Source organism: Pongo pygmaeus, chromosome 2 (assembly GCF_028885625.2).
Source record: "Pongo pygmaeus isolate AG05252 chromosome 2, NHGRI_mPonPyg2-v2.0_pri, whole genome shotgun sequence".
In the NCBI taxonomy this organism is placed as follows: Eukaryota; Metazoa; Chordata; class Mammalia; order Primates; family Hominidae; genus Pongo; species Pongo pygmaeus.
In genome coordinates, this window is record NC_085930.1 from 1,991,676 (window position 1) to 2,012,958 (window position 21,283).

The 21,283-nt window shown below is 34.8% G+C and overlaps 1 protein-coding gene across 4 annotated transcripts in view; it reads right to left on the reverse strand.

Moving 5' to 3' along the window:
• Positions 1 to 21,283, reverse strand: part of EPHA6 (EPH receptor A6) — a 959,072-nt gene that overhangs the window by 764,795 nt on the left and 172,994 nt on the right. For 3 of the 4 annotated variants that reach the window (XM_054481297.2, XM_063661446.1, XM_063661447.1), the window contains exon 3: positions 18,759 to 19,422. In XM_054481297.2, coding sequence (XP_054337272.1) covers positions 18,759 to 19,422 — 664 coding nt within the window. Of the gene's footprint in view, positions 1 to 6,882; positions 6,981 to 18,758; positions 19,423 to 21,283 lie in introns of those variants that run through there. The other variant, XM_063661448.1, reaches the window with a different exon arrangement.

Genomic DNA, 21,283 nt, shown 5'->3' on the forward strand with positions numbered 1-21,283 from the left:
AGGTGGTAAAAAATAACCAATCCTGAAGAGTAGTTTACTTTTAAAAAAGAATAGAAATAAAACAGAGAAATTAGAATATTAGTCATTTATTTTAAAAAAGACCAAATATACCATAATCCTAGTTAAAGAATTCTATCCAAGACAACAGTTGTTTATCTCTGTCCAACAGAACAGCGTTTCCATCTTTCAAGAGGTTTTCATCACTTTTTATGGCAGTCACTTTTGATACTATCCAATAATGGGAATAAATCATGCTTTTTTCTGTCCATTGCTGCAGAAAAGTAGAGCTTGTTTTCACAGTCCCAAAGTTCCCATCTATTGTTGGTATAGCATGCTTCTTTTCATGCTGATAGTCCTTGTATAGAGTGACTTGAAACTGAACATCTCCATCTCTTTAAATTTACCACTACTCTACAGTTCCCTGTAAAACTGAGACTACCATTTCCAGTAATAATATTTACTTATTTATTGATACTCATTCTAAAAAAATAGTTTGTAGTAATTCCAGATTGAAAATGATAACTTGTTACTAGAAGTTTTCATAATATCATAATGGAGAACTATTTATAAAAGTCAAATTTTCAATTGATAGTATCACATGTCAAAAGGAAGAAAAAACTGAGTACAAAAAGTATTATTTCCTAAAAAGGCCACATGAATAACTGGGAACACCAGTAATTTCTTAAGTTTTGTAAAGTTATTGTCTCAAAGGACTCAAAAATATTAAGAATATCCTCCAATATCACCATAAGTTATATCCAAGTTTATGTCCACATCCGGGATGATTTTCTTACAAGAGACAAGATATCTTAAAAACAATTTGAATGTACTTATGTAAAATACATTATTCTTCAAATAATGTATGAATTGTTATTGCAGAAGGTTTACCACAAATGTTTCCTGTTGCTATTTTTAGTTTCTATATGAAAATAATCACACTTTCTTCAAAATAGTTGAATACTATTTATTTCTATATAAAGAGAATAAGGTTTGAATTTATAAAAATAACTTTAATTTGGCATACTTAGTTTGGCTTATATCTAGTTTTATGAAACACACACACACACATATATATACAAACACACATGCATATATATATATATATATATATATATATATATATATATGGAAATTTCTGACTGGGCTGGAGAGTTTACAGAAAAAAAAAGTAACAAGCTTTGGGCTTTAATCTTTCAGATCAAAATATCCTCAGAGAACCAGAGATTTAGGAAGGCTGTAAAGAAATGTCTTGCCTTTTGTAGCCAGAGAAAACACAGCTAAAAATCTAAAAATCAGGCCCCAAATTTAATCTACATTGCTAAGATATATACACTATATGTATATAACTTAGCTTACTACCTGCCTACTGTTCAAAAAAGAAAAATCCTGATTACCCTGATTACTTGACATGACAATATTTAACCTTACACTAAAAACCTTTACCTTGTTGATTACATACATGTCATTTCTATGGCAAGTTTTTTAAGAAGTACTTGTATACTATATATGCTCTCTTTCTTGGATACATATATGCTCTACTCATTGGATACAGGTAACAACAAATCCACAGGTGATAACAGAGCTAGAGAAAGAAAAATGCACAGTTCTCTTATTTTGTGTATGATGGAAAGCCGTCAACAACAAGCAAACCTTAGACTGCAACGTTAATGAGAAACTAACTTCTACATTGTAAGGCTCTGGACTTTGAAATTTTTATCTGTTACCTCAGCTTTTAAATAATATTTTAACTCCAACATATACATATATATATATGCGTGCGTGTGTGTGTGTGTATGTGTGTGTATACATATATATGGGTATATATGAGTGGCTATATATATGTGTGGCTATATATATATATATATGTGTGTGTGTGTGTGTGTTCATACATACACACATGGTAATTGGAATAGACCCATAACAAAACTCTAAAATAAGTGACATTAACTTAGCAATCAGGGGACAGGTGATGTGTAACAGGAGGCCTTGGATAGATGAAAATCTGTATTACACAATAGTAATAGCTTTGGTAAAACTTTAATATGCAACAATTTGGAAGGCTGGCCAACAGCTATGATTTCTTTGTCTTGGTTGCTACTTGACACATTTAACAATATATTAATATTTCCAGGAACAGATGGGTTCAGTCAATAATTAGCTGGGTTGAGAGCTGGAAGGAAAAGAAATAGGAAAATCTTTTTGGGTAGGTAGTATGAAGCTCTCCAAAAGATATGGACACTGATTAAATGGTGTGTGTCATTGTTCTCAATGACCTTCAACTCCACTATCTGTGAGATTCTTCTGTCATCCATGACCATTTCTGATGTAGTTACTGGTGGCTAATCAGCTCTGACAGCCTGTGTTATGCTTATTCATTTTAGGGGTTCAAGGATTATTTGAGCCTGATGGAGAAAACTGTGCATTATCAGATACATGAGGATCAATATCTATATTTTGTTGGTGAAGTGACAGACTGTTGCAGAGATGACCAAATGTCCATAAAAATTTGGTCTTCCTCTTCCATGGCAGAGAATTGTTTGTGGAAAGTGACTACTGAGCTAGGAACAACATTTAATAGCAACTCCCTTTATTTGTGTTATGTGTGGCCACATACTGCAGTCACTGTTGGTATGTGATAGGAAATGATATGTGACTCTTCAAATATGAGTTGACTAAGAAGGACATAAATCTGCTCTAATCTCTGAGCTGGATACAGACAACTACAAGGCTTTAAGAGATGTCTGCTTTACTAAAGGCAAGAAGTCTGGATCCCTGAATTACTGCATGAAGCAGAACTACCTGTCAACCAGGAATACTAACTTGAATTCTTTGGGAAATTTATTAGGCCCCTTAAATTTTCTCTATTTAAGGCCTAGGGAACTGGGTTGGTATAATCACAAACTTTTCAAATAAAAAAACTAATGACACAGTAACAGAAATCAGACAGCAATATATGAAATTTCCAGAAAGTCAGCCTACTGCAATTCCAAAGTACATGATAGACCCAAATGCTTAAAAATGTAGGCAACACACTAAATAACCAGATTAATTTGATCCAAATCAATTAGAATGGGACCTTAAAATACATCCAGAATAAAATAACCATAAAAGAGGAAGAGAATTATGTAACAAAGTAGGCAGAAATGAAACAAAAAGTAAGAACGAAAAAGTTAACAACTAAAACTAGTGAAGATAAAGATATCTCAACAGATGAGGTAAACTCTTAACTAGGCATAGTCAAAGTGAAAATTCTAAACCTGGAAATTATTGCTGAGATTTAAATATTCAAAAAATTATTTCAAAGACAGAGAGGATAAATTGAAAGTTTCCAACAAACATATTTAATAAAAATTCTAGAAATACAGAATAAAAGAAAGCAATCTTTCTCTTTCTCTTTCTCTGTCTCTCTCTTTCTCAGGTTAAAAACACAGAATGAAAAGCAGGAAAAAAATAAATCCACACCCAGACACACCAGATATAACTAAAAACCAAAAATATAGAACCTATACATAATCTCTCAAGAAATGACAATTAAATTGTCGGCAGATCATTACCAATAATAGATTCTCATAGACAGGGAAATAACATTTTCAGAATGTTGAAGAAAAATCATCATCATCTTGTATTCTACATCTAAATAAACAATCATTGAAGAGGGAGAGAAAAAAATAAAGCTATTCTTAAATGTCCATTAAATACAAATCTTAACTGCTCATAGAACGTTATCAAAAGAACTACCAAAAGACATACTTTTGAACCCAAAAGAAAGGAGATAATGATAAACAAAATGAAAGGTACAAAAACTGTTACTATATATTGATGTATCCAACTATTGCATATATATACATATTAATTTCACTTGTTTAAAAGGTAGAACTAAAATTCTAGGCAGAATTCACATGAAAAGGAGCCATTTCAGTGGGTGACATGGGTAACATGGTAAGTCATGTCTGGAAAGAGTACAGAGATAGTGAATAAATTTATGCTCCCATAGAAATGTGTGTAAATGTATTTACATAAATTTGACTTTTTAAATTAAGGACAGCCCTATAGCCCTATAGGAATATGACTTCAATATAGTCTTCAAGTTAACAGAATAAAATATGGACTAAACTTGGTATTAAATATGTGTAAAATAATTTGCTAAAATTATAATTTCAAGTAGGTTTGCACTTTAACCTATTTTATAAATCATGACAAAGAACAAACTATAATATACAGGCATGTCTTGTTTTATTGAACTTTATTGCACTTTGCAGATATTGCATTTTCTAAACATAGAAGGTTTGTGGCAACCTTGCATCAAGCAAGGCTATTGGTGCCATTTTTCCAAAAGTGTGTGCTCATTTTATGTCTCTGTATCACATTTTGGTAATTTTGGTAATTCCAGCAATATTTCAAACTTTTACATCCTTATTACATGTAATGTAGATCCTATATCATAGGTCACCATAACAGATATTATCAATGATTTTTTATGTTACTTTTATATGATTGGTGATTTTCAATGTCCCTACCCTATTTTGGGGGTGTACCATAAACCATACTCACATAAGCCAGAAAATTTAATAAATAAATATGGTGTGTTTCAGCTGCTCCACTCACTGGCCATTCTCCCTTCTCTCTCTGTCTCCTTGGGTCTCTGAGACACAGCAATATTGAAATTAAGCCAATAATCCTACAATGACCTCTAAATGGTCAAGTGAAAAGAAGAGATACACTTCTCTTGCTTAAAATCAAAAGCTACAAATGATTAAACTTAGTGAGGAAGGCCTTGAAAGCTGAGACACGTGAAAACTAAGCTTCTTGCACCACAATTAGCCAAGTTGTGATTGCAAATAACAAGTTATTTAAGGAATAAAAAGTGCTACTCCAGTGAACACATGAATAAAAAAGCAAAGCAGCCTTATTGTTGATAAGGAGTTTTAGTGATCTGGACAGAAGGTCAAAGCAGCCATAACATCCCCTTAAGCCACAGCCTAATCCAGAATAAGACCCTAACTCTCTTTAATTCTATGAAGGCTGAGTGAGGGGAGGAAGCTGCAAAATAAAAATTGGAAGCCAACAGCAGTTGGTTCATAAGGTTTAAGGACAAAAGCCATCTCTGTAAGATAATAATGCAAGGTAAAGCAGCAAGTGCTGATGATGTAGAAGCTGCAGTAAGTTATCCAGAAGACTGAGCTAAAATCATTGATGAAGGTGGCCACATTTAGGGTTTCAATGTAGATGTAACAATCCTATAGTGGAAGAAGATGCCATCTACTACTTTTGTAACTAGAAAGGAGAAGTCATTGCCTGGCATCAAAGCTTCAAAGGACAGGCTGGATCTCTTGTTAGGACCTAATGCAGCTTGTGAGTTTAAGTGGAAGTCAATGCCCATTTACATTCTGAAAATCCTAAACCCAGTAAGAATTATGATAAATCTACTCTGCCCATGCTCTACAAATGGAACAACAAAGGCTGATGACAGTACATCTGTTGACAGCATGGTTTATGAAGAATTTTAAGCCTGCTGTTGAGACCTACTGCTCAGAAAATAAGATTGATTTCAAAATAGTACTGATCACTGATGATGCACCTGGTCACCCAAAAGCTCTGATGGAGATACACAGGAAGAGTAATGTTGTTTTCATATCTGCTAGCACAACATCCATTCTGCAGTCCATCAATCACAGAGAAATGTCAACTTTCAAGTCTTATGACTTAAGAAATATATTTTCTAAGGCTATAGCTGCCATAGTGATTCCTCCAATGGATCCAGGCAAAGTAAACTGAAAATACTCTGCCAAGAACTCAACACTCTAGAAACCATTAAGAACATCCGCGATTCATGGGAGGAGGTAAAAAAAATCAACAATCACAGGAGTTTTGAAGAAATTAACACCTACCCTCAAGGATAACGTTGAGGGGTTCAAGACTTTAATGCAGAAAAATAACTGCAGAAGTTGTGGATATAGCAAGAGAAAAAGCAGAAGTAGAGACAAGATATGAATGAATTGCTGCAATGTCATGATAAAACTTGAAAACATCAGGAGTCGCCCTTCATGGATAAGCAAATAAAGTGGTTTCTTGGGACAGAATCTAATCCCAGTAAAGACACTGTGAATATCGCCGAAATGACAGCAAAATGTTTACAATATTATTTCAACTTAGTTGATAAAGCAGCAGCAGGGTTTGAGAGGACCGACTCCAATTCTGAAAGTTCTACTCTGGGCAAAATGATATTAAGCACCTAGCATGCTACAGAGACATCTTTCATGAAAGAGTCAACTGATGTGGCTAACTTCACTGTTGGGTTATCTTAAGAAATTGCCACAGATACCAAAACCTTCAGCAACTGCCACCCTAATCTGTCAGCAACCATCAATATCCAGGCAAGATTCTCCACCAGCAAAATGATTATGACTTACTGAAGGCTCAGATGATCGTTAACCATTTTTTAGCAATAAGGTGTTTTTAAATTAAGCATGCACATTGTTTTTAGATACAATGCTATTGTAAACCTAATAGACAATAATACAGTGTAAATATAACTTTTATATTCACAGGGAAATCAAAATATTCATGTGACTTGCATTACTGCGATATTTGCTTTATTGCTGTGGTCTGGAACTGAACGTGAAATATGTCCGAGGTATGCCTGTAATTATTCAACTTTATCCTTTCTTGCTTGGAAATAATACCTTCTATTTTTATACTTCTCAGGTTTCTTGATTTCATATTCTTCTCAAGATAGATGAAAGTCTGGAATTGCTTCATGAAAAAGCTGCTTTGTTTGGAATTGAAGGTTATAATATAAGAGTTTAGTGTGTGAGAATCTTTAGAAAGTGAAAATACTACCTGGGCCAATAAATCTGCCCTTTTTTTCTGATCCCAATCTTACCTTTCAGCTTTTCATCATATCCTCAAACTCCGTTATTTAATGCCAGCAAATCCTGGTATCTCAAATTTCTTTATGCTCTCTGCTTGCACAGTCATCTCTGATAACATGATTAGACAGAAGATCATAAACACACAGCATAAATGTTTCTGAACTGCAGCAGAGGATTGTGCCATGAAGCCTTAATAACAACACTCTTCAAGAGATCAAATCAATACAATGTCACTAAAGGCCCTGTATATCCCATTCACCTCTGTGAACAATAATGCAATGGTCCGAGAATTGCCACCATCCTTTCCTTCTGAATTTTAATGCACTACTAGAAAAAAGTTTTAAAGCATATTTCTAGGCAGAAGAAAGGTTTTCAATTATGCCTAGTGTTTCACAATTTTAATTTTCATAGACAAATAGTATTTTGTTAAGTTATACTGAGTGATACCTACAGGCTCAAAGAAGGCATTATTGATATATATATATATATATGTGTGTATATATATATATGTGTGTGTGTATATATATATATATTCTCAGCAGGTCTAAAATTTTAAACACAAACTAATATCTCTAAGTACAAGTACCACTACCTTAATGAGATTTATCCTAAATTAATGTTTAAGAGGAGCTTATTAGGGATTCATGCCACTTCAGAACTCGTATAACTAAACAAAAATTGAGTTCAATTTTGCATGTTAATTGTTTCCAATTATTTCTTCCATAGTGCTAAAATAGTCCTAGACATATAAACTGAAAGACCATTTTATGTAAATTAGCATAATACTTTGCAAATCAATGTTATTTTTAAATTCAAAACCTTAGAAAAGTCTGACATTAAGTAGAATAAATTAAAACAATGTTAAATCTGTAACATCAACATGCCCAATATGACAGTCTTAATTATGAATCTATGAAATAAAATTAAAATAGTTATGAAATATCAGCTGAGATTTGAAAGAAGACTAAAATACTGCTTACTATGTATAATAAAGCAACACAATTTATTTGTGTTTGCTTTTAAATTTTAGCAAACATGCTTAATATAATCTTCTATCTATTTAAGCCTGGTTCATACAACAAGATTAAAAGTCTACTGCTCTCTTTTGTGCTTCTAGAATTTGGATATAAGTATGCCTTAACAATATGCAAAAAGGAATCACAAATTCAAACATTCAGTAGTACAACTTTCAGGATAAAATATCATAACAAGTTATTTAAATGCAATTTAAATATACATCAATTTAAATATACATCATTCATTAGATATGGAGTATGACTAGATACAGATTTATTCTATTTTAAATCAGCTTATTGTGTCTTAGTTGCATAGCTGACCAAGAGGTCTCAAATTCATTCAAGCAAATTACGAAAATCCCTAAAGCTCACTGTAATTTTTCCTGTTTATCATCTCTAAAAGCAAAGTTCCAGATGAATCCATATCCATATATATTTTCATCATTCTCAGCAGCATGAATTTCAAAAGTGATGCTTAAATCCTGCTCCAACAGTGTCCACATTAGGCTCCTGAAGAGAAATAGAAGGCAGAGCAGGCCTAATTAATAATGAGAAACTTAGGGCTCCTGTGCTTTGGGTCTGGCAGGCAGGAAACATTAAAGCATCAAAGTGAGGGCATGGATGTCTGGAATGAGGAAATGAAAGTGAGAAAGAATAGGGGGGGCCAGGAGCAGTGGCTCATTCCTGTAATCCCAGCAGTTTGGGAGGCTGAGGCAGGCAGATCAGGAGGTCAGGAGATTGAGACTATCCTGTTCAACAAATCTCAGTTACTCGGGAGGCTGAGGCTTGAGAATCGCTTGAACCCAGGAGGCGGAAGTTGCAGTGAGGCAAGATCGCGCCACTGTACTCTAGCCTGATGACAGAGAGAGCCTATGTCTCATTAAAAAAAAAAAAAAAAAAAAAAAAAGAATGGGGGATAGGTGGATGGGAAACACAACACAAAGGCCAGATTGAGACATATCTGGGCTTCGTTCTCAATCTAACATTAGTTACTACTGTGTGGCCCCAGGAAATTAAATTCTGTTCTCAGTAATTTAGTGTCCTGATTCATAAAATGATGGATAAAAATATTTTCTAAGGCCTTCCAGATCTAAAATACTACAACTCTCCCTCAAGAAAATTTACCTATTTCACAGACATGAGAAGAAACAGAGCATTCCACAGGGGCATCAACAGGCTGCACTTTTAACTACTCAGTGTTTTGTGATCATTCACATCGTGTGATTTTTAAGTACACTTCTTTTATCTGACAGCCCTAGTGAAACAGATACACAAATAATTGGCACAAATTGTAGCACAGAGAGAGTGGTAATAACTTTCTTTGTGAAGACCCAGAGGCATGACTTTTGTGTTAGGTCTTGAAGAATAAATACAATTTCATCACAGAAAAAGAAGAAAAGGGTACAAAAGCAGCTAGGTAAAATATGAAAAAAGGTTAAGAGATACAAAAACACACGGATTGTTCAAAAGTTATAAAAAACAGAATAGTGGACAGAATTTGCTGAGGTTACAAAAGAACAGGACAAGGTCAAAATGTACAATTCCTTGAATGCTAAGGTGAGTAACTCCTTAGAATCGATATATCAGAAAGAAAAAAAACACTAGAATAATTTCCTGAAATAAAACATACTAAAATTGTTACCAGGATTTAGACAGTATACAACGTTACCTCAAACACAACAGATGAAGCATTACACATGAGTGAAGCCATCTTAGACATGCAGCTCTGTTAAACCTACAAATAACTGCAGTTGCATGAGTGACCTCAGATAAGATAGGAAAAGAATGACCCAGTGAACCTCATCCAGATTTCCAGATTGTAGAAACTGTAAGCAAATAATTGGGTGTTGCCATAACAAAAAGTTAAAACTTGTGATATTTGCTTTGGGATTGAACAGATGGTAGAGGCTGAAGAATAGCATGGAGACTGTGAGTAGAGGCTGGAAGATCAGTAAAGAAATTGTTAATGGGGATACTAAAAGGTCAACACATGTTATGTACTGAGCAATTGGCAATAATCCTGCCTGTGATAGCTTGGAAGAGAGAAAAACCACTTCATAACGTTGTTGTTCAAATTAAAGAGGTTTCCAGACAGCTGTTGAAACTAGCAACTAGCACGTAGGCAATTCTTATAAACAGAGTGAATGACTAAGAGTGCAGCGGCAAGATACTAGTAAGAAAGCCAAAAGACACGGGGAATCAATCACAGGGAGCAGAACTGGGCTCTAATCAGAAAACATCCTCTGCCCCTGCAGTCAGGGACCTTGAAAACACCAGCTGCACTTCACAATCACAATGGACCAGTGACTGTTGTGTTCCCTGCCTTTTGGAATGGGAGAAAATTTTCCAATTATCCTGCCCCTGTTCCATGTGTGTTGTGTGTGTAGGGAACAATAACTTATTTTTACGTTCTTAGTTCTGCAGATCAACAGGGATTTTAGCAACAAAACTTCATTTGAATCTGGAACTGATTTCAACATGCTATTTTGGACTTCAACATGATGTCTTAATGAGATAAACCTTTGGGAGGGTGTGGGATTTTGCACATGACGAAGGGACATTAATCAGGAGAATCCAGAGAGAAGACTGTAAAATAATATATTGTCATGGTGGCAGTCCCCTATAAATAAACTTTCAGGTATTCACTCTTGTGCTATCTCCTCGGATACTCATTTTACAGATGGTTATGTGAATAAACTCCCTCTTAAGCCAGCAACTACGCTCCAGGAAAGCTTGGGATAGATACTAAATGATGAGAGGCCACATAGAGAAAGACTCTGGAAGATGAGGGGCTATCTTGGACATTCCACCTCAAGTCAAGCTCCCAGTGGAATTCAGCTACACGAGTGATGGCTGTTTATTTTACATTAAGCAGAACTATCTAGCTGAGCCCTGAAAAATAATAAATCATTGTGGTTTTAAGCCAATAAATTTTGGGCTGTTTTGTCTCATAGCAATGGATAACAGAAACATATGCCTTATTTATGTTTATCTCTACCACTTAAGAAAGTTATTAAGAAATCGTAAATGCTCAAAAATATCAAGAGTTTGGGGCTGGAAGCAGTGGCTCACCCCTGCAATCACAGCACTTTGGGAGGCTAAGGCAGGAGAACAGCTTGAACCTAGGAGTTCAAGGTTGGAATAAGCTATGGTCGCACCATTGCACTCCAGCCAGGGTGACAGAATAAGGCCCTGTCTCTAAAAAAAAATCAATAGTGTAGATTAATTAATTGTTTACACAGAATAGACGAGAAGAAAAATAGTGATATACTCATTTTTTCTTTATTATATATGTGGTCACTTTTCTACTTGTACTATAGTTTTTTCATATAAGTTTGAATTACTTTGACCTTTTGATTATATGTAATTCAGAGATTTTTTGTGAGAAAAGTTATGAATAGATAGCAATAAAAGCAATGATAAAATTCTCATCAGAGGAAAGAAAGGGGCAACATGCAACATCAAGAAAACACATAAAAGTAAGTACTCTGTGACAGGGAGAATGGAACCAAGTTGGAAAACACTCTGCAGGATATTATCCAGGAGAACGTCCCCAATCTAGCAAGGCAGGCCAACATTCAGATTCAGGAAATACAGAGAATGCCACAAAGATACTCCTTGAGAAGAGCAACTCCAAGAAACATAATTGTCAGATTCACCAAAGTTGAAATGAAGGAAAAAATGTTAAGGGAAGCCAGAGAAAAAGGTCGGGTTACCATCAAAGGGAAGCCCATCAGACTAACAGTGGATCTCTCGGCAGAAACTCTACAAGCCAGAAGAGAGTGGGAGCCAATATTCAACATTCTTAAAGAAAAGAATTCTCAACACAGAATTTCATATCCAGCCAAACTAAGCTTCATAAGTGAAGAAGAAATAAAATCCCTTACAGACAAGCAAATGCTGAGAGATTTTGTCACCACCAGGCCTGCCCTAAAAGAGCTCCTGAAGGAAGTGCTAAACATGGAAAGGAACAACCAGTACCAGCCACTGCGAAATCATGCCAAATTGTAAAGACCGTCGAGGCTAGGAAGAAACTGCATCAACTAATGAGCAAAATAAGCACCTAACATCATAATGACAGGATCAAATTCACACACAACAATATTAACTTTAAATGTAAATGGACTAAATGCTCCAATTAAAAGACACAGACTGGCAAATTGGATAAAGAGTCAAGACCCATCAGTGTGCTGTACTCAGGAAACCCATCTCACCTACAGAGACACACATAGGCTCAAAACAAAAGGATGGAGGAAGATCTACCAAGCAAATGGAAAACAAAAAAAGGCAGGTGTTACAATCCTAGTCTCTGATAAAACAGACTTTAAACCAACAAAGATCAAAAGAGACAAAGAAGGCCATTAAATAATGGTAAAGGGATCAATTTAACAAGAAGAGCTAACTATCTTAAATATATATGCACCCAATACAGGAGCACCCAGATTCATAAAGCAAGTCCTGAGTGACCTACAAAGAGACTTAGACTCCCACACAATAATAATGGGAAACTTTAACACCCCACTGTCAACATTAGACAGATCAACGAGACATAAAGTTAACAAGGATACCCAGGAATTGAACTCAGCTCTGCACCAAGTGGATCTAATAGACATCTACAGAACTCTCCACCCCAAATCAACAGAATATACATTTTTTTCAGCACCACACATATTCCAAAACTGACCACATATTGGAAGTAAAGCTCTCCTCAGCAAATGTAAAAGAACAGAAATTATAACAAACTGTCTCTCAGACCACAGTGCAATGAAACTAGAACTCAGGATTAAGAAACTCACTCAAAACCACTCAACTACATGGAAACTGAACAACCTGCTCCTGAATGACTACTGGGTACATAACGAAATGAAGGCAGAAATAAAGATGTTCTTTGAAACCAACGAGAACAAAGACACAACATACCAGAATCTCTGGGACACATTCAAAGCAGTGTGTAGAGGGAAATTTATAGCACTAAATGCCCACAAGAGAAAGCAGGAAAGATCCAAAATTGACACCCTAACATCACAATTAAAAGAACTAGAAAAGCAAGAGCAAACATATTCAAAAGCTAGCAGAAGGCAAGAAATAACTAAAATCAGAGCAGAACTGAAGGAAATAGAGACACAAAAAAACCCTTCAAAAAATTAATGAATCCAGGAGCTGGTTTTTTGAAAGGATCAACAAAATTGACAGACCGCTAGCAAGATTAATAAAGAAGAAAAGAGAGAGGAATCAAATAGACGCAATAAAAAATGATAAAGGGGATATCACCACCGATCCCACAGAAATACAAACTACCATCAGAGAATACTACAAACACCTCTACGCAAATAAACTAGAAAATCTAGAAGAAATGGATAAATTCCTCCTCACATACACCCTCCCAAGACTAAACCAGGAAGAAGTTGAATCTCTGAATAGACCAATAACAGGCTCTGAAATTGTGGCAATAATCAATAGTTTACCAAACAAAAAGAGTCCAGGACCAGATGGATTCACAGCCGAATTCTACCAGAGGTACAAGGAGGAACTGGTACCATTCCTTCTGAAACTATTCCAATCAATAGAAAAAGAGGGAATCCTCCCTAACTCATTTTATGAGGCCAGCATCATCCTGATACCAAAGCCGGGCAGAGACACAACCAAAAAAGAGAATCTTAGACCAATATCCTTGATGAACATTGATGCAAAAATCCTCAATAAAATACTGGCAAACCAAATCCAGCAGCACATCAAAAAGCTTATCCACCATGATCAACTGGGCTTCATCCCTGGGATGCAAGGCTGGTTCAATATATGCAAATCAATAAATGTAATCCAGCATATAAACAGAACCAAAGACAACAACCACATGATTATCTCAATAGATGCAGAAAAGGCCTTTGACAAAATTCAACAATCCTTCATGCTAAAAACTCTGAATAAATTCGGTATTGATGGATTGTATCTCAAAATAATAAGAGCTATGTATGACAAACCCACAGCCAATATCATACTGAACGGGCAAAAACTGGAAGCATTCCCTTTGAAAACTGGCACAAGACAGGGATGCCCTCTCTCACCACTCCTATTCAACATAGTGTTGGAAGTTCTGGCCAGGGCAATCAGGCAGGAGAAGGAAATAAAGGGTATTCAATTAGGAAAAGAGGAAGTCAAATTGTCCTTGTTTGCAGATGACATGATTGTATATCTAGAAAACCCCATTGTCTCAGCCCAAAATCTCCTTAAGCTGATAAGCAACTTCAGCAAAGTCTCAGGATACAAAATCGATGTACAAAAATCACAAGCATTCTTATACACCAATAACAGACAATCAGAGAACCAAATCATGAGTGAACTCCCATTCACAATTGCTTCAAAGAGAATACAATACCTAGGAATCCAACTTACAAGGGAAGTGAAGGACCTCTTCAAGGAGAACTACAAACCACTGCTAAATGAAATAAAAGAGGACACAAACAAATGGAAAAACATTCCATGCTCATGGGTAGGAAGAATCAATATCATGAAAATGGCCATACTGCCCAAAGTAATTTATAGATTCAATGCCATCCCCATCAAGCTACCAATGACTTTCTTCACAGAATTGGAAATAACTACTTTAAAGTTCATATGGAACCAAAAAACAGCCCACATTGCCAAGTCAATCCTAAGCCAAAAGAACAAAGCTGGAGGCATCAGGCTACCTGACTTCAAACTATACTACAAGGCTACAGTAACCAAAACAGCATGGTACTGGTACCAAAACAGAGATATAGATCAATGGAACAGAACAGAGCCATCAGAATTAACGCCGCATATCTACAACTATCTGATCTTTGACAAATCTGAGAAAAACAAGCAATGGGGAAAGGATTCCCTATTTAATAAATGGTGCTGGGAAAACTGGCTATCCATATGTAGAAAGCTGAAACTGGATCTCTTCCTTACACCTTATACAAAAATTAATTCAAGATGGATTAAAGACTTAAACGTTAGACCTAAAACCATAAAAACCCTAGAAGAAAACCTAGGCATTACCATTCAGAACATAGGCATGGGCAAGGATTGTCTAAAACACCAAAAGCAATAGCAACAGAAGCCAAAATTGACAAGTGGGATCTAATTAAACTAAAGAGCTTCTGCACAGCAAAAGAAACCACCATCAGAGTGAACAGGCAACCTACAAAATGGGAGAAAATTTTTGCAACCTACTCATCTGACAAAGGGCTAATATCCAGAATCTACAATGAACTCAAATTTACAAGAAAAAAACAAATAACCCCATCAAAAAGTGGGCAAAGGACATGAACAGACACTTCTCAAAAGAAGACATTTATGCAGCCAAAAAACACATGAAAAAATGCTCACCAACACTGGCCATCAGAGAAATGCAAATCAAAACCACAATGAGATACCATCTCACACCAGTTAGAATGGCGATCATTAAAAAGTCAGGAAACAACAGGTGCTAGAGAGGATGTGGAGAAATAGGAACACTTTTATACTGTTGGTGGGACTGTAAACTAGTTCAACCATTGTGGAAGTCAGTGTGGCGATTCCTCAGGTATCTAGAACTAGAAATACCATTTGACCCAGCCATCCCATTACTGGGTATATACCCAAAGGACTATATATCAGGTTGCTATAAAGACACATGCACACATATGTTTATTGTGGCACTATTCACAATAGCAAAGACTTGGAACCAAGCCAAATGTCCAACAATGATAGACTGGATTAAGAAAATGTGGCACATAAACACCATGGAATACTATGCAGCCATAAAAAATGATGAGTTCATGCCCTTTGTAGGGAGATGGATGAAATTGGAAATCATCATTCTCAGTAAACTATCACAAGGACAAAAAATCAAACACCGCATGTTCTCACTCATAGGTGGGAATTGAACAATGAGAACACTTGGACACAGGGCGGATAACATCACACACTGGGGCTGGTCAGGGCGTGAGGGGCGGGGGGAGGGATAGCATTAGGAGAAATACCTAATGTAAATGATGAGTTAATGGGTGCAGCACACCAACATGGCACATGTATACATATGTAACTAACCTGCACATGGTGCACATGTACCCTAAAACTTAAAGTATAATAATAATAAAATAAAATAAAAAAGAAATTTAAAAAAATAAATAAATAAAAATAAATAAAATGAACACTGGTGGTAGTGCACTATATATATCTTTAAAATAATGTAGTCTCCACATCCACTCTGGCATTTCTTTTGTTTTTAAATAGCAATTCATTATATTTAATTGGAATCAGGCATGTTTGCTTGTTGTTAATAGTTTTATATGTATTTCATCTTTAGGTGATTACAACCACTACTTTATAAATTTTAAAAAAACACCTGATTTTGAGGTTTATAAGCCATAGATATAGAATTCAAACTTAATTCTCCCAATTTCTGCCATCCACTACAAGGTGATGAACAATTGTTCTGTACTGACCCCCTTATGTTTCTGCAATCAGATAAAGGATAATAAAGATAACAAGCCATAAAAACACACAAGTAGAAGCTCTAGATAAACAGATGCTGCTTATCATTTGCCCAAAACTATCTTTGCCAAATCATAGAAGAAATTCTCAGGCATACAAATAAGAATAAAATTTCACAGCAAGCATATTAAGTAAAAAAATATCTAGACATCACAGTTGGTTACTTTAATTTTGTGGTAAATGCCATAAAGAAATACAAATATTTAGTAATAGCAAATCACATAAATTATTAGATTAAATAATTCTTCAAATATTTAAAAAACTGTATTATTTTTACCAAGTAATGGCTTTCTACCTAATTTAAAATATGGTAAAACTGATGTGATTATTACACATATTACATGTCTGTACCAAAAAAACTACATGGTTACTCTGTGTAATACATTTTATCCTTAGATCTTATTGTCTTCTCCACTTAACTGGATAATTATTCGTATGTATAAATTTTTCTTTAGTGCACTGATATGGTTTGTCCGTGTCCCCACCCAAATCTCATCTTGAAATTCTGGAGGAGGGGCCTCGTGGGAAGTGATTCAATCATGGGGGTGGACTTCCTTTTTGCTGTTCTCATGATAGTGAGTTCTCATGAGATCTGGTTGCTCGAAAGTGTGTGGCACTTCCCCCTTTCTCTCTCTCTCTCCTCTGCTGCCAGGGTAAGGCATACATGCTTCCCCTTCACCTTCTGCCATGATTGTAAGTTTCCTGAGGTGTTCCAGTAGTGCTTCCTGTTAAGCCTGTGGAACTGTGAGCCATTTAAAACTCTTTCCTTCATAAATTACCCAGTCTCAGGAAGTTCTTATAGCAGTATGAGAACAAACTAATACATGCACTTTCCAATGTAAAATATCTTTAGATTCTAACTCCAGGATAATTTACGGTTTAATTTTTCTCCATTATAAATCCTTGTTATAAGTGAATAAAATTTTTGATAAACTATATTGATAATCTATATTACTAAACTTGAATGAAACATAATTTAATGATTAAAAGCACAGGAAAGCTGATTCATGCTTTGTAAAATATATACTATGGACTTCTCATGCAAATATTAATATTCTCCAGTTACAAAACATAATCATCACTGGCAGCTTGAGTGAACTTCTCAAGAGTCAAGAACCCAAGTGTAAACAGATAAAACCTTTAAAACTTCACATATATTATCCATGACCCTTATATGCATACAGATATGTTTTTCTTATCTATTCTCATCCTTTTTAATGAATGTGAATATAACATCAACAAAGAAATCAATAAACTCAAGCTTGTGCTATAGAAAACACCCTCTTAAGAAGTTATTATTGAGAGGGAAGTATCCCCAGTATATTACTATTTACCATGAAATAATTTTTTTTCTATATTTGTGTTTTGATTATGAGTCCTATATCTAAATATAATCAAATGTATGCTCTTTATTGTGGGGTATATAAAATTTTTGAATGTATATACTTATTAGGTAAATAAACTTTCATAAAATGAATTACATAAAAAGTGAAAAATGTTTCATCATGAAAATTATAGGTATTTCATTGTTATAACAATGCGAAAGGTATAGTTCTAAACTTAATTAGCATTTTGTGATGTTAATATTTCCTGACAATTAGATGTCACACAAATACTACTATTAAAATGAAAAGCTAATGTGTTATATGGTGAAAAATTCTATGTAATAATAGCAAAAGATTAATTAAGCTCTGATCAGGTCAATATTGAACCACCAAACGTCATACATAATACCCATATAAACTAGCTTATACATTTTTGAAATAAAATATACATGAATCCCTCATTTATTTAAATATAATTCTATTTAAGTACTATTCAAGTATTATAATTCAATATGATAGAAATAATTATTGCTAACTGTCTTTAAATGTCGTATTTCTATAAACTGTAAAAATGTGAACACCAGGGAAATCGCTATTTTGAATCTCATTGCTTTTTGTTGCTGTTGTTGATGCTGCTTTCCTTTACAAAAATTAGGCGGATACAGCAATTCATATTGTTTAACTACTTTAATGAAAGCATTTTGGCACACTTTCATACACCTTTCCCAGGAGAAAAATGACAGCAATTTTCTTATAGTTAATATGAATCAATTGCTTTCACAATTAATTATCAAGTATACCACTCAAAAATGTATTATTTGAAATAAATGTATAACATTTACTTTTAATAAATCATCATTTTTAAAAGATCAGTGTTTGAGATGATGGATATATTAACTTCTTTGATCTGATCAGTATACATTATATGTATCAAAACATTACTACACACCTATGAATATGTACAATTACTATTTGTCAATTTAAAAAATAAAACTTTTTAAAATCATTTAAATGCAAGATAAATTATTTAAACGTTTGTTTCTTACCATGGCAAGAACCCTCAATTTCTTCATATCCTGTACTGCAGATGCACCTTCCAAGAGGAACCAGCCAATCTCCATCAGCTCCACAATACAGTTTAGGAGTGTCACGCTCTTCAGCACTCTTCACACAAGAACCCCGTACTTCAACCAAAGAGGAGGAATCAACCCTTGGAATGGTATCAGGAAACATGGCCAAGTTACGAACAGTGAAGGGGCACTTCTTGTAGAAAACACGGACTGAAACCAGGGCAATGCATGCCCCAATGTCCTGAAAAGCCAGATAAAATCCTTTCCTTTCTATAGGCCCCACCTCACGAATTTCAGTGTTGAGTTTGAGGATGCGATCACCCAAATCCATCTGGGTAAAACTCTCATCAGCAGCAATTGTGTCGATCTTTATATACTGGTTTGGCTTGAATTTAATTCCATGGGACTCATCTGATTCCGTATAAAACAGATTAAATGTTTCTTTGCAAGTCCCCAAGACCCATGGGATGCTGTTACAATCCCTTAGTGTGAATTTCATTTCCACATAAATTTTCTGAGCTGCATCACGGGAGATCCAGTTTGTACGAAGCCAGTTGTTTTGGTTTGGTTCCATTACATTACATACCTGGTATGTGTGAATGGGCCTATTATGTTCATCCATTTCAGTGATGGCATCCCACTGCAAAAAGGGAAAAAAGTAATTAAGTGATTTTAAACCACAGTGATTAAACAGAAATGATTACTTACAATTTTTTTGTTTCACCGAAATAAAAATGAATTAAAAGGATACAAATGAAGCAATTCAAAGCATCAATGGAACAGCATTTTAACCGTGAGCCTTTAGTTAAAAGTACAGGTTCTAGAATCAGCTGTCCTGTCTTGCCTTCCTATACATTAATTGCATGACAACTTTATTTAATCCCTAGTTTCCTCAACTGTAAAGGAGCTGATAATAGTATCTGTTTCACAGGGTTGTTGTAAGGTGTAAATTAGATAAATGCATGTACAGCACTTCAGATAGTTCCTGGCATACTATAAGAACATTAAATAGCATCCATTATCTTATCAGAACAACTAAATATATAAAAAATGCACTTCGGGTTTCCCATCTTTCCTCATATCCAATTTTCCACAAATTGTAGTGTGTTTTCTTTGCCAATATTCAATTAAATATTTATATGACTACTTCAACAGAAAACAGACATGGATAAGGCCTTAGGCTTATTTGATAAATATTTATCAGGCATTCCCATACCCTGGACACTGGAAATATAGCAGTTAACAAGCTGAACAAAAACTCTCTGCCTTTATAAAGCTTACTTTAGAGGGAAGAGAGACAATTAAAAAGTAGAAATGAGTAAAACCAAATAATATGGTAGAAAGTACAATGGGGAAAAATGGAGAAAGGAGATTAAGAAGAGGGTTATAATTTTAAGTAGGTGGCTAGAAAAGGCCTTACTGAGGTAGTGACATTTAAGCATTGCCTTAGAGATGAGATAGTGAAACTTGCAAAGAGGAAGCAGTAAATACAAATAACCTGAGGCAAGAGTAAACAGGTATATTTGAGGAACAGCATAAGTGGGCACTGAAAGCACATTAGGTGATAAGAACAGAGGGTCAGAGAGCAGCCAAACCAAAAGTATTAAGCATTTTAAGCCCATTGGCTTTCACTCTGAGCTAGATCACTGGATTATTTTCACTTCTGTATGTTTATGTACAAGCAGTTTGCCCCTTGATTGCATAGAAAGACTTTGTCCATTTTTAAGGGATTTAATGAAAATATTTGGGTACCCTGAAAGCACTTTATATTATCAATACTTATTCATTTAATATTGCATACTTCTATACTGTAAATTTAGATTATAACCCCATTTTATTTGTATAGTTATAATTCATCATTTTCAATACAAGAAAAACATTCAGGTAACCTTACAGCATTTTTGGGAAAACATGCTAGGCATCATAGTTTATAAAACGACAAACGGTTTGCTATAGTGAATAAGGGTTCCATTGGTTGATAACATACTTCAGTTATTTATAATAAGATTATTTAACACATTCTGTTTGCAGTTTCTTATTTTAACTGGCTACAGAGAGTTACTAAATCAAGGCTGGTTGTATTTCATTAGTATAGTTTCTAACAGAATGCCTATTTTCCTCAGTATATAGGACTATTATGACACAAAGTACTTTTAATTATCTACTGTAAATTTCCAGAATAATTTATATTATCCATCATGCAAACTTAAACACAATCTTTATCCAAAAAATATTTTCTGCAAATTTCTTGCTTGAAATCCAGAGGGCATTTTCCAGAGAAAACAATGAGTTCCTTTGAATTGTATATTTAATTTTACAAAATACACACATTTTTTATCAGGGGTGATTCAAAAATCTCATGGGAATATACATGAAATTTCCCATCTAAATGCCTTTCATCCTAATGTATAATGGGTCTTATGTTACTCTGAGGACACTTAAAGGCAAACCAGCACTATCACAGCTCATTGGAACCACAATATAATCATTCTAAATATAAC